This window comes from Leptodactylus fuscus, chromosome 2, assembly GCF_031893055.1.
Source record: "Leptodactylus fuscus isolate aLepFus1 chromosome 2, aLepFus1.hap2, whole genome shotgun sequence".
Classification (NCBI taxonomy): domain Eukaryota; kingdom Metazoa; phylum Chordata; class Amphibia; order Anura; family Leptodactylidae; genus Leptodactylus; species Leptodactylus fuscus.
The window spans coordinates 107,522,556-107,537,084 of NC_134266.1; the positions used below are offsets into that span (position 1 = coordinate 107,522,556).

Consider the following 14,529-nt stretch of genomic DNA (forward strand, 5'->3'; position numbering starts at 1 on the left):
AACACCAAATGTGAACGTGGCCTTCAGCGTATTCATATGAATGATGCAGCTGCCTTTGAAGTTGTTTCGGGAAGATTACTGCAGATTTTTATTACTGCTAACATGGCACTAATGTGTTTGAGAGTAACAAAAGTACAATAGGGTAAAGGGAAATGTATTCCACAAAGTAAGACTCCGAATGTGAATTTACTTGCAGCCTGTAAAGCTATTATCACATGGAATGATTCCTACAATAATATTGTGAATGGCTCTATACTGGATGTTACTTGTAGTTCCATGAGCATCTTAAATAATGATATACAATAATTATAACTAAGTCATGTTAAGCATGTAAGAACATTTCTTTTCTGTGGCCATCATTGTGTCTTTGGGTGAAGATGACTAACAAATGTTACAAAGCTGTAGACCACCTGTCCAATATGTGCAGATATGACAAGTATATGGCCTTGTTATTTTAACCAGTACGGCCAGAAAATAAAGATGCTGCTTTCATCTGCTTCTTTCTAGTCATTAATTACAGTCTGCTGGCAGCAAAGGAATATGTGTCAAAGAGTGGGGGATAACTGTTCCACAAAGGTCACCCTGTCACTGTCACTCCCAGGTGCCATATTTAGAACCTAGATAAATTTGCTCTCCACCCAAGTGCTCTGTCAGCCCACCCCTGGTCTCTGCCTCTTTGCAGCCAGCCTTTCCAGCTCTCTTTTCTCTTGCTGCATCTCCTATGACACTTTTTTCCTGTTAATTTATAAATCCATCCATACTATTATGGCCGAGAGAAATAACAATTCCAAGCCTAACAACAAAAATGGGGAACCCAAGGATCCTCCAAACAATGCAGAAGAGGTTCCAGAAGAAGAAAGCGCTAAGAAAAAAGAACTAGAAGAGTTGCCTCCGTTTGAGGTAGTGGAAGGGTAAGTGTTTCTAAAAATGGATGGAAAATGTCTTGGAAAGTAAAGCTATTTGAAGTGATTGATAAATGGGATATACTACTTTATTATATTACAGTCATGATGCTTGTGTGGTCTTCTCTGTTTTAAAGAAACAAGAATATTGAAAATATTTTCTAAAATTAATCATCACTTCCAAAAATACACTTACTTGCAAGCACTGTACTATGTAGGCTTTGCAAGTGAAAAATATTTCATTTTACAAATGAACAAGGAGCCTATTAATATGCTGACTATAGTGACAACACTAAATGTGGTGACTAGAAAATATGTGCTTCTCAGATAGCAGTATGAAATCTATATGTCCACCATGCTTCTTAGTGAGCAGTTATAGATGCCATTCCTTTGAGAAAAAGTCCAGCTTTAAGTTACCTATGCGACAATGTAACCTTTTTAGATTTTATTTTAGACCTATAATTTTTATGCATAAATTTTGGTAGCAAAGAAAAAAGCATACACATAACATGTAGGCTGTGATTTAAAATATTATAACAATTTAATTACAATTAAATAATATCTGTAAATATAGCGTTGGAAATAGTTGAATATTAGTTTCTTTTATTTTTTATGCATAAAAAGTGATAAATAGGAATGTTACTTTATGTACTGACACAGTAGGCAAACTACACACTTAAAACATTTGACAGTAATGATGATAACTGCACAGGTCCCACTGGAGGCCAAAGGGAAAGCTGAGAAGGCCATGATCAAGAGTGGGTACTGGCAAGTGAGTAGAACAGTAAATTTCATGGTGTATAAAAAAAAATGCAGCAGTTAACAGCAAACATTAGTCTGCTGATGATGCCTGGAGTATAGAGAAAACATACTTGAAATAGTTATTCGCAATTTAGATTCTATAACATTAACTTGGCTACAAACTGAAGCTTAGAGGGGTTTCCCATCTCCGTGTTTCAACAGTTTGCCTGCTGTCTCTTCTTCTCACTTTCTGCATCCCCCCTTCCCCAGCTTCCTGAACAGACACTATGAAGTATCACATTGCTTATGCAGATCAGATAATATACTGATGCTTGTAGAGAATGGACTCACTGTTGTCTGTGTGTTTACATAGAGAGATAACTGAGTTTTATCAGCAAACTGCAATTAGCTGAATGATTGTCCTTTCTAACAGAGCAATGAGTGACATCACTTGTCCTATCACACTGGTCCGTGGTTATGGAAACTCTGTATTTGTTTAATGGGAGGAATAAGTTCATATAGCAGGAAAACAAAGCAGCATTTCTAAAACAATATATTTTGGAAAAGTCTTCAACTTACATAAACTACTAGTATAGCTAGGATCCTTGAGATGGGAATACCCCTTTAAAGCACACCTAAACTTTTGTTTTTCTGACTCCATTTGAACATTGATAATTTCTTTAGTATACTAAAGTAATGGATTTTGTCTCCTTTCTGTGAAACCCTGCACTGATATCCACTTTGTAACACTTTACATGATCTGGGACCCCCAATGAATGCTAACTACAGTATTGTATGGAGCAATGGGTGAGCATGTGCACATCCTGCTCCACATAAGTCTATGGGAGATACACAAACAGCTGAGAGAGCTGAACAATAAATGTTGCTCATGCAAATTATATGCAGCAAGTAGAAAAGACATCACACTTGTAATTCAGAATGTATTGGAGTGAGAAGTACTACAAGAATATCTGCTAAATACATAAACACATAAATACATAAATTTGAAGACTTTCGGGAGCACATGATTGGGCCTGGTTGACTTTTCTTAACCTCTTTATTCATTTATTAGTGTCCTCAGCGGTTATTGTCCAGGGAACCCCTTCAGATCGGCAGGTTCTCCCCTTGTCCTTTAGGGGTATGCCATTGTCCACTTTTGATTGCTGAACCTGTTGAATTTATTTAGCCGGTCAGTGTATCTTCCCCCACCCCCAAGCCTGGTTGGCTGGTCTGTGTGATGAAGTTATGTTTTTCAGCCAATGCCACACCTTTATTAACTTCTTTATATAGACTATTTTACTTTTTTTTTTTTTTTTTTGTTTTACCCTCAGTTCTTTTTGGACCCAATTGACCAAAACCTTATCCTTCATTGCAAATCCCATCTATTTCTTGCACAGGAGACCTTTGAGTTTTTTTAATGACTTGATGCTTCGGTCACATTTGCATTCAGTGACTGTTCGGGGATCCTGCCCCCATTGCATCTGAAAGCAGAACTTTTCTGTCCCCATTTTTTGGGAGGAAACCCGGTGGACTCCGTTATAGTCTAGTTTACGCAGGTAACCACTTTTTAAGTGGATTTGGTTTCTGTTTTTCAGATCCCCAAGTGGACCTACAGAATGGAAACCCCAATACTAGTGTAAACCTAGGGTCAGCTGCCCTACAGTGCCTTTAGATGCTTCTTAACCACTGGGCACCACCAGACCGTTGACATATACGCAGTGCATAAACTGTTCTTTTCATTGGGGTAGTTATTATGACACCCATTATACCCAAATAAAGCACAGACAGATACTGTTTTAGAAAACTTGCTGTGTGACTGTGCTGTAATACATAAGATCCATTGTCCTTGTGGAAAGTTTTTCAACACAGTCGTCAGCAATTTATATATGGCTCTTCCTTTGCTTTTGGTTTTATGGTTCCCATAACAGAGACAGCAATAGCCCCTCTTCAGTTACAGAGGCTGTTGATAAGCAAACAAAAAATAAACACCTTGTGGCTATATAAACTGGTAAAGATTAAGAATCTGTCATAGAGCTGTTACTCATACACTACATACTACATATATAGCTTATTACATGGACCGTTTACAGTAAAATAATACAAACCATCAAGCACATGGGAATGACAAAGATTTTTCTATACTTTCCACATGTATTTGCATGCAGATTATGCTGAAATTCTGTATTGAAATTTGTGGTAAAGAATATTGCACCGCAGGTCAATTTCTAAGTAAAAGATTTCAGCAAACTGTAGATTAAATTGTTAAAAACTGATCTACTTAGCTGTTGCTGGAGCACATTGAAATTTTTGCATACAAATCCAGACTGAAAATCCATAGCTAAATTGCAATCTATGCACTCATCCTTAATAAGTGCTCTAAGTTTTCTTTATCATTATGTACCTATTTGTCCAAGTATTACCGTATATACTCGAGTATAGGCCGACCCGAATATAAGCCGAGGCCCCTAATTTTAACACAAAAAACTGGGAAAACTTATTGACTCGAGTATAAGCCGAGGGGGGAATGCAGCAGCTACTGGAAAATTTCAAAAATTAAAATGGTCGGAGTTTTTGGGTGCAGTAGGTGCTGGGTGCTTGGGAAGGGGAGGGGGTGTTTTGGTTGTCTCTCTGCCCCTTCCCTGAGCTTGAGGACTGTGTTTTTTTTCCTCCACTTCGAAATGAGCCTGGCTGAATATAGGGTATCTGCAGTGCTCCTATTAACCCCTTCCCGACGGAACAGGAGCACTGCAGATACCCTATATTCAGTATACACAGGGATACCTAATGTGTATGTATTTCACAGTAATTTTCTACTTTTATATGTATTCTAGGGAAAGGAGTGATTTAGAACTTTTATTTATTTTATTTTTTTATTATACTTTTTTAAAGCCCCCCCCCTCCCCCCAAATAAAGATAAAAACATTTTTTTGCTTGACTCGAGTATAAGCCGAGAGGGGATTTTTCAGCACAAAAACTGTGCTGAAAAATTCAGCTTATGCTCGAGTATAGTATATATATATATATATATATATATATATATATATATATATATATATATATATGTATAGTATAGCTTATATAGAGTATATACGGTACCTTATTTTGTTTTTACTTTCTATCTGAATCCTTCTTTTTGGTTGGGTAATATGACTCTGACTTGATAAATCTTCTTAACGTAATGTTCAATTTAAAAGTCAGCCTTCCTCTATGATGTACTGTACCACACAGGATCTCCACAAAGAAGGCCACAATCTCCTATCAGCAGCTACAGATGAGCAGACAGCCCCTCTTACAAAGCTATGGAGGAGGAGATCACAGCTCAGGCCAGGGGTGTAACTGTAAGGGTCGAATTCGACAGCACGGGTCAATCAGTCAGATCCAAATTAGTATTAGCATGCGTGCACCGCGCTAAGAATGACACAGACACTTAGTTCCGTTTCAATCCCAGCTCATGCTATATCATCGCCCCCATAGCACTGAACTAACTTTATTTCACGTCACACATAGTTATACATGAAAGCAAAAGAAAGGTCTAATGCATAATATAACATGAAATTCTTCACATGATTGGCTCTTGATCGTGATGCACAGCAAATTGTAGTCTTGGTTACAATCTAAGGAATTTAGCAAAACATGAGAGTCAGCGCCATCTTAGCTCCAAAGCTAATTTGTTTGCAAGGAAAATTAGTATTTCAACACAACGTAAAATATAAAAGGATAATCGTGACCTGAGCTCTGACATAACTAGCAAAGACTTGACCACATCGCAAATGTTTGAGTTCGGGCCCCCACCCCACCCCACCCCACAGGGTATATAACCCCTTTACCTGGCCTCATACTGTATAACACCCCATTTACTCACAATATAATGTCTCACAGTATAATGTGCCACAGTGGGCCTTCTACGCATTATAATGCCCCATAGTGGTGCTCTGTTCTCTTCAGGCCTCTTCATTGACGTCAAGACCGCTGAGTTGATCACATGAATTGCACAGGCAACATTATGCGTCTTGACGCCGACGTGACCCATGTGATTCCTGAGGTCCAATTATCAGTCTCAGCAGTCTCTGATGGCATTGAAGAAGCCTGAATACCAGAGTTGGACGCCAGGAGAGGTGAGACACACTATTTTATGGGTTTAATCAACTCACCTGGGCTTCCAATCATTATACTTTGGTAGGGGCGCACTTTCTCTAAGGCAATCTGAGGCGATGGCCTCAGGCGGCACTTCATGGAATTATCTTGGGGACGGCATTTTTTTAAATTGCAATAAGCAGTTACCGATACCTTTTACAGTATGCACCTGTCCACTCTCCCGTCTAGGCCATCCTCTGCTGCTGCCTCTAGGCTCACAACGCTGAAGAACACTGGAGCGCTAGGTACAGCATCCCAGTGTTCCTCAGCGTCAGCTACAACGTATCCTGGAGGCAGCAGCAGAGGGCGGCCATGACAGGAGCATGGACAAGTGAGTAAAAAATATCAGCTTGTTACTCTGTGAGGGGGTGGGGTAAAAAAGGGGGTCATACACTTTGTGTGGGCTTTAAAAAAGGGGTAATAATAGGGGGTCATAAACTGTGTGGAGGCCATAAATAGGGGCATCAAATGCTATGTGGGGGAGTTTAAAAAAAGGGGGACTAAAGGGGGAATAAACTGTGTGGGAGCCACAAAAAGGGGTGAGATACTGTGTGTGGGCCATAAAAAGGGGTCAAATACTGTGTGGAGGCAAAAAAAAGTGGTAATATATTGTGGAGGGGGAATAATAAAGGGGTCATATACTGTGGTATACCCATTTAGTGATGTACTGAGGCATCATGAGATTGATAGCAAATACAAAGAGAAATATAAGCCAAAATGGTGTCTGATCAGGAACAGAGGAGAAGCTTGACTGCAGGGAAATAAGGGAAGCATACATGAAAAAAAGAAGTAGTTATAGTCAAATGAAGGATGCAGGGATGGGGAAATAAAAGTACTTTCATTGAAATACACTCTAGGAAAAACTAGAGATCCTGAAGTAGGGATTCATAACTTACTATGACTAGGCTGCCACTTAAACCCTGCACAATGCATAAGACAATGGTGAGAATTACTACGGTCACTGCACTAGAATTCTGACCTGAAAACTGCACGTTAGGTGCATAATACTGTATCTAGTTTTTGGCCATTGTTTCATACTATCTTGCCATGGGGGTGTGGCTTACATTAAAAAGGGTGCAGATTAAGATGTAACCAGTGTCCTAACTAGGAATGGCGGGGCCCCATGGCGAACCTTTGACAACGCCCCCTCCCCCCCTGACCGATGCTGAAGACCCCGACCCCCCCCCCCCATTCCTGCGTGCACTATTATGCTCCATAGTTGTCCCTGCACACAGCATTATACCCCATAGTGGCCCCATCACCCAGTATTATGCCCCATAGTGGCCCCATCACCCAGTATTATGCCCCATAGTAGCCCCATCACCCAGTATTATGCTCTATTGGGGACACTTATTAACAATTATTATACTCTGGGGTCTGAAAAGACCCCAGAGTATAATGATCGGAGACCGAGAGGGGGATACAAACATAAACACTGTTACTTACCTATCCCTGCGCTACCCGCTGTTGGCTATCTTCAATGATGTCAGGGACGTCATGTGACCAGGGGCCTTCATCGCAACGCATAAGGACGCAGGCCCCGGTCATGTAACGTCTGAGACGTCACACAAGTAGGCCCCAAAGCCTTCGCGGAGCGTGGAGAGGTAAGTAACACTGTTTGTTATGTTCACTTACCTCTCCCGGGCTTCCGATAATTATACTCAAGGGTCTGAAAAGACCCCTGAGTATAATAATGATGTTTGCGGGGCCTGTGGTGTCACTTACCGATCCTGGCCCCTGCCCGAATCGGTAATAAATAGGGCCCGTCAGGGTCGGACTGGCCCGCCGGAGCACTGGGGGATTCCCCGGTGGGCCCCCGAGCCTGACTATTAATTTTATCTAAATGCACTTGTCAGGGGCCCGATCGGGATCTTCAGGGGCCCGATCGGGATCCTGACCGTGCCAAAATGGGCCCCTGTACCAATCGCTGGGAGTGTGTCTCTGCTCCCTGCACTGCACACTGCCGTCACTAGCAGGAGCTGTGCTGCCCCTCCCCCACACAGATCGGAGTGTGCAGGGGGAAGTCTGCCGGCTGCTGTAAACAGAGCTTTCACCACAGCCAGACAGGACAGACAGGACACAGCCAAATGTAAGTACATTTTTTGGGTAAAATATGTATATTTAATGTGTGTATATTTGTGTAAAGTGTCTGATATACTGTGTGAGTCCTGTATATTTGTAGATAGGTGTGTGTGTATGTATATGAATGTATGTGTGTAAATGTATATTATATGTATTAGGCCTGGTTCACATCTTCCCTTTTCGGGAAGTCCACCTTGGGGAATAATACAGTATGCAGGGGTCACTATGGCACATAATATTGTGTGCAGGGGCCACTCTGGGGTATAATACTGTGTGCAGGGGCCACTATGGGGAATACTACTGTGTGCAGGGGCCACTATGGGGAATACTACTGTGTGCAGGGGTCACTATGGGGCATAATACTGTGTGCAGGGGTCACTATGGGGTATAATACTGTGTGCAGGGGCCACTGTGGGGTATAATACTGTGTGCAGGGGTCACTATGGGGCATAATACTGTGTGCAGGGGTCACTATGGGGTATAATACTATGTGCAGGGGTCACTATGGGACATAATACTGTGTGCAGGGGCCACTATGGGACATAATACTGTGTGCAAGGGTCACTATGGGGCATAATACTGTGTGCAGGGGCCACTATGGGGTATAATACTGTGTGCAGGGGCCACTGTGGGGTATAATACTGTGCAGGGGCCACTAAGGGACATAATACTGTATGCAGGGGCCACTATGGGGTATAATACTGTGTGCAGGGGCCACTGTGGGGTATAATACTGTGTGCAAGGGTCACTATGGGACATAATACTGTGTGCAGGGGCCACTATGGGGTATAATACTGTGTGCAGGGGCCACTATGGGGTATAATACTGTGTGCAGGGGACACTATGGGGCATAATACTGTGTGCAGGGGACACTATTGGGGATAATACTGTGTGCAGGAGCCACTATGGGGCATAATACTGTGAGCAGGGGCCACTAAGGATTAGGCCCTACTGAGCAAAACACAGTTAACACTAGGTTCACACCAGCGTCTGGTCTCCATTCTGAGGTTTCCATCTTCTGCATGTAGAAGACGGAAACCTATCGGTTCGAGTCTAGCCGTGAGCGCCGGTGAGTGTTTTATGCTCTCTGTGGCAAAACCGTTTTTTTTTTAAACCAGACACAAAGTCCTGCATGTCCGACTCTGTGTCTGGTTAAAAAAAAAAAAACGTTTCGCCGCGGTGAGCACAAAACGCTCACAGGAGCTTACGGACGCACACTTTTCAAACCCATTCATTTGAATGGGTTTGAAAAATGCCTGCAGGGCAGAGACCCCAGGCGCAGATGTGAACGAGCCCTTAAAAACACTTTCTATTTTTTTAAGCACACTGCCGATCGGAGTGTGCAGGGGGAAGTCTGCCTGTCTCAGCGTCTCCCAGTGTGGTCCAGTCCGGCATGTAACTAGCAGCAGAACTGCAGGACCGGAGCACTGGGAACAGATGAGTGTGGGGGTTTTTATGTGTAATTTGTTTTTCACCTTCCAGGACTAATTATAAACAAAAAAAAATAAATTCTGCTGGACAACCTCTTTAAAGTGTGGGTCATTTGGGGGGAAAATTAAAGGGTTTGTCCAGGCATAATTTTCTATGGTTTATCGTCAGAATAGGCTATAAATGCCTGATCTGTAGGGGGCTGACTCCCAGCCCTCAGACCGATCAGCTGTATGGAGCCACTTCTGGCACCAGTCCTGTACACAATACGGAGCTTGAAGCAGAAAGCTCTGTCCACTGTATATCAGCCGGCACCTTCTCTGCATCTCGGCACTTATTGAAGTCAGTGGGAGCTGAGCTGCAGTGAATCTGCCAGGCAACTATACAGTGGATGAAGCTTTCTGCTCCCAGTCCTGTGTCGTGTACAAAACGAGCGCGGAAACGGAAACCTCTGTGGAGTTCTGCAAAAAGCAATGCAGGAAAAACTGATGTGTCGGTGCCGGGGGTTTTCCCGCAGCGTTTTTTTGCTGTGGGACGCTGTGTTAGGCCTTATCCTTATAGTGTGGTGTGCAGTATGTTGAGATGGTAAAGAGGAGCTCTCACCTCCTGGGGCAGGTGTGGTTTAATACACTGCTAGAGAGCTGACAGTGCGATGATTTCAGCGTACTTTCAGCTTTCCCATTCTGTGCCCCAGGTGAGGAGCTATCAGTCCGTAGCTCTTCACTGTCAGAAAGGCGTTTCAGACAGTCAGTCCGGACGCCCTTCCTCACAGCAGCGCCTATAGTGCTGTATTGTGAGAGCGCTATAGGCGCTCAGCGTCATCGCTGGCTGGTAAGCAACGACCCCTCTCACAGTACAGCGCTATAGACGCTACCGTGAGGAAGGGCGTTCCTGACTGACTGTCATAACGCACTTCTGACGATGAAGATCTATGGTAGCGGCACAGAACGTGAAAGCCAATAGTGCGCTGAATTCAGGGCACTCTTGGCTTTCTAGCAGTGTATTAAACCTCATGTGCCCCAGATGGTGATAAGTCTTCTTTAAGGATTAGGCACAACAGCGAGATGCAGCTAAAAAAACTTTGTGGGAAAAAATTGCAGTGAATCTCAATATATTTTTTTCCACAGTGTTTTTCATTGAGCTTTTGTCCCCAGCACTCCGCTGTCCCCGCCTGTGTCTGTTAGATACAGGATTTCCAGAAATGAGACCTAATTGGTTTCAGTGGTCCCATGAGGTGCAGGACTCCCAGCATGGAGGCACCGGCGTGAGACTGAATGGACACTGGCAGCGGACAACGGAGCAACAGGAACAGGTGAAGGTGCTTTTTATTTTTTATTTTACACCTCCCTCCCAGCACATGGGTCGCTCCAATTCCTGGACAAATCTTTAAAGGGTTTATCCATCTTTGTAATATTGATGGTCTGTCTTTGGGATAGACCATCAATATTACATCTGTGATGACACAACAGCCAGGACCTCTGCAGATCAGCTGTTCCAGGACAGCGCAGCTATAGGTAATGCTAACATTTCTAGGAGCCACGCTGTTCACTTTCCATACAGTATGTGGCAATAAGTTTAGGTAGTGCAGTGTTGCACATCGTATGGCGGGTGAGCAGCATGGCTCCTGATATGTTATTACCTTCAACCGCCCTGTCTTGGTATTGCTGGTTTGCAGGGATCCTGATGGTGGGCCCCTAGAAATAATTCCACTGGTGGGCCCTAGACACCCCAGTCCGACACTGGGGCCCGTTACCGGCTGGAGTAACTCCAGCCGGTAACCGTCTATTTTTAAAAAAATGCAGCGGTAGTGGCTGTCGCCGGGCCCCCTAATGTCCCGGGCCCTGTGGCAGTTGCCTCTGCTGCTTCCCCAGTAGTTACGCCACTGGATGTAACAATGTACAAATTTGCATTTGGTGTAAATTGGTGCAGAAAAGTAAAATAATAGACGGTATGAACTGATTTATTATCCAGCGTCAGTCACTGTGATAGATTTGGCACATATTCAGACAGTTTAATTTTACACTGTAGAACTGTCAGTAAATGTAGGCCATGTGCCAGTTTTTTCTATATTTACACGATGATGAGTCACATAGCCCTTTTTGCTCCCCTTTATATATATAAAGATAAAATGACTGTGGATAACATATTTGGGAAAATTGCTATGAGACCAAATTATTTCATATCCTTTACCATCTTTCTGCATAGTGCCTTATCTTGATTCCTACTACCCCAATTTAAATGGTGGTCTGTGCTGAAATAACCCACAGTATGCTTGATGAGTTTTATTTTTTGCCATGAGATTAGCAAAGTAACAGATGATAAGAGAAGCCTAGAGCAAATCTAAAAATATCTTCCAAATTTCTGTGACACACAGAGGTTAAAGTGACAGATGCTCCTTCCAGGGCACAGCAATCGCACAGACAGAAAACATTTTGTTATCGTGAACATCACAATGGCAGACACTGATCTGAGTGCCTATGGAATGTATTCATCTGTCTACCCAATGACAAGAATGCCAGGTATTTGTAGAAACAAGTTCATAAGTAATTCTGTCATAGACTACAGCAAATAGAAGCATGTCTGACAGTCTCTAGAATATACTGCCCCAGGCCATGGAATTTGTCTTTCTAAATATAGAATGACAGTGAGGGACAGTATCATATATAGTAAAGCTATGTATATAAATATATATATATTTTCTTAAATATGATTCAGTGTATGTTATACAAGTCATACATTATATCTGCATTCAATATAAATTCTAGTACATTAAACTTCTATTAAAATGGCTTTGTTTTGTTATTTCTAGGAGCCGCATTCCTGCTTCTTCTTTTATGTTCCAGTTCAAGAACGTGGAGTATAGTTCTGGGCGGAATAAGACTTTGTTATGCTATAAGGTTGAACGCGGAGAAGACCAGGTATTTCATGGGTACTTGGAAGATGAGCATGTCTCAGCCCATGCAGAGGAGGCTTTCTTCTCCAATGTCCTGCCACAGTTTCTCAGCTCTGGTGCTGTCAGTGTCACCTGTTATGTGTCATCTAGCCCTTGCGTAAATTGTGCCGCCTGCATTGCTCGGTGTTTGCGCCGAAATAAGACATTGAAACTACGCCTGGTGGTTGCTCGCCTTTTCCAGTGGGAAGAGTCAGAAATTCGTGGTGCTCTGCGGGGCATAACTTCTGCTGGCTGCCAACTGCGAATGATGAAGAGTGCTGATTATTTGTATGTATGGCAAAATTTTGTAGAGCCAGACATAGTTCTAAATGAGGAAGGAGAAAGTGAGCAAAAGAGTGAACAAGGAGCCTTTATTCCCTGGGAGGATTTAGACGAAAATTCAAGATATTATGAGGAGAAGTTGTCAGAAATTCTGAGATAAATAAACAACCAACCATATGCAAATATGGCTAAAGGGCAATCATTTGGGAGGACAGGGTAGTTAGTACTTTTTGTAAGAGCCTGCTTGAATCAATGGAAAAATTTTATGTTTTTAGACTGAATTCAGTGTTAGGCTAAGGCCATATGTTACTATCTGCAGAAAACTGCAGTGGAAAAAACAGCAAAATACAATACAAACAAACTTTTGTACTTGTATTTATTCTGTTTTGCCTTTTTCTGCTGTAGAAATTCAGATGTGCTTTTTCATCACCCTATATGTGTCTATAGGGGGGGGGGATGCAGTATTTTGCAGCTGGAATTAATATGCTTTATTTTTCCAAATTATTGCTTCCTGCAATATGCGGATGAGATTAAATGAACTCCCCTTCACTTTGTTGGGACTGTACAAAGCAGAATTTTTTAAGACCTGCATGTAAACATGTGGTCTTAGCCTTAAATTGTGTTTTTAATTGCATAAGTTTCTAAATATATATTGGGGTCGTAATGTAAGTTAACTTATAATTCAAGCTTGAAGTAATATCAGAAGGTGAATGACGTGTCCATAGTTGCTTTTGACTATTCAGTACTTTTGAATCATGTATAATCTCTCATGAAAATGACTGTGTACAAATTTACAACCCATTTCTCTTCTTCACTTTCATTTTTGCAATTTTTATTTCAACACCGAAGTTAGGTTCTTATCACACAGACCAGGTTATTTATCCAGACCACTGTATTTTATGCTGATTATGATATCTTTTGTGCCAATGGAGGGCACCTCATCATGAATAAGGAGCTTCCATTGGGCAACCTTGCATCTAGGTGCCAATCTATAGCAGCTCTAGGTCTGCCTTAAATTCTAACATCATTTATGCCACTTTAGTGGCGTAAATGATAGTGAATATTGTGCGGGTGGAAGCCCCTGTGGAGGAAAACGTTATGCGTGTTTTTTAGCTATGTTTCACTATACAGTCTTTTATTCATACTTTCCCAATGTACCTTCATGTGACCTCACACTACTAAGACTGCAAATCCTGACCTAACAGTAGGTTTAATAACTGCAACTATTGGCATCATAGGTCAATGCTCCTTCACATACTCATTTGTGTGTCTCTTTTGCACATGTTTTTCTCAGGGGTTTCCGAAATAATCTAGAAATGCCTATGGAGAATCGCTATGGCCAAAATGTCATACCTAGAGCTGGCTGCATTTATGGAAAAAAAAGACCACATAGCAACTATTCATTAAGTAGGGTTTAGGTCACTTTCACGCAACAGTAAGCTTGGGTTCACATCTTGCATTAGAGTCTTCTTTGGACCTGCAAAGGGTCAGGCTAAGGCAACACTTAGCCAGCCAAAGCATGGTTTTTCTCACAACACTTTTCTCAAAAAGTCCACAGAGATTTTGTAACGTGGGGCCCCGGCCTAACAGACAGAAGCACATACTCAGTTCCTGAAAAAGACTAATGTATTCAAAGCAATTTAGATAAAGATAGGGTGCTATGTAAGGTACACAATATGCCTCATGCACATGAGTTGTGTTTTAACATCTAATGCAATTGGACTTTAAATTGGTCTCTCTTGAATGGTGTATCTACTCATTTTCTGCTTAATTGTAATGACGGTAGTCTGAGAATAAATGGCTGTAGTGTATTTGTTTATACTTTACTAAAATATGATTTACTAGAATGTCAATAAAAAAGTTTTAAATGTTTTTAGGGTTTTGCTTTGTGGCTTCATTTTATGAATATAAGAACTAAATAATCATCATACGTTATGAAACCTCCAAAATTACTAATAGAATAGGTATAATAGGCAACTGGAAGCAAACCGCAAACGCGAGGTCAAAGAGTCACCCCGTATGTCAAAT

The 14,529-nt window shown here is 41.9% G+C and overlaps 1 protein-coding gene across 1 annotated transcript; it reads left to right on the top strand.

Moving 5' to 3' along the window:
• The first annotated feature begins 643 nt into the window (after window positions 1-643).
• Window positions 644-13,438, top strand: APOBEC2 (apolipoprotein B mRNA editing enzyme catalytic subunit 2). Its single transcript, XM_075264235.1, has 2 exons — window positions 644-911; window positions 12,097-13,438. The coding sequence occupies exons 1-2, from the start codon at window positions 766-768 to the stop codon at window positions 12,659-12,661; spliced, it is 711 nt and encodes a 236-aa protein (XP_075120336.1). The 5' UTR covers window positions 644-765; the 3' UTR covers window positions 12,662-13,438.
• Window positions 13,439-14,529: the final 1,091 nt, after the last annotated feature.

Excerpts from the sequence above, each read along its gene's own strand:
- APOBEC2 (XM_075264235.1), top strand. The coding sequence starts at position 766 with ATGGCCGAGAGAAATAACAATTCCAAGCCTAACAACAAAAATGGGGAA. Across the intron at positions 912-12,096 it reads CCGTTTGAGGTAGTGGAAGG|GAGCCGCATTCCTGCTTCTT; the intron begins GTAAGTGTTTCT and ends TGTTATTTCTAG.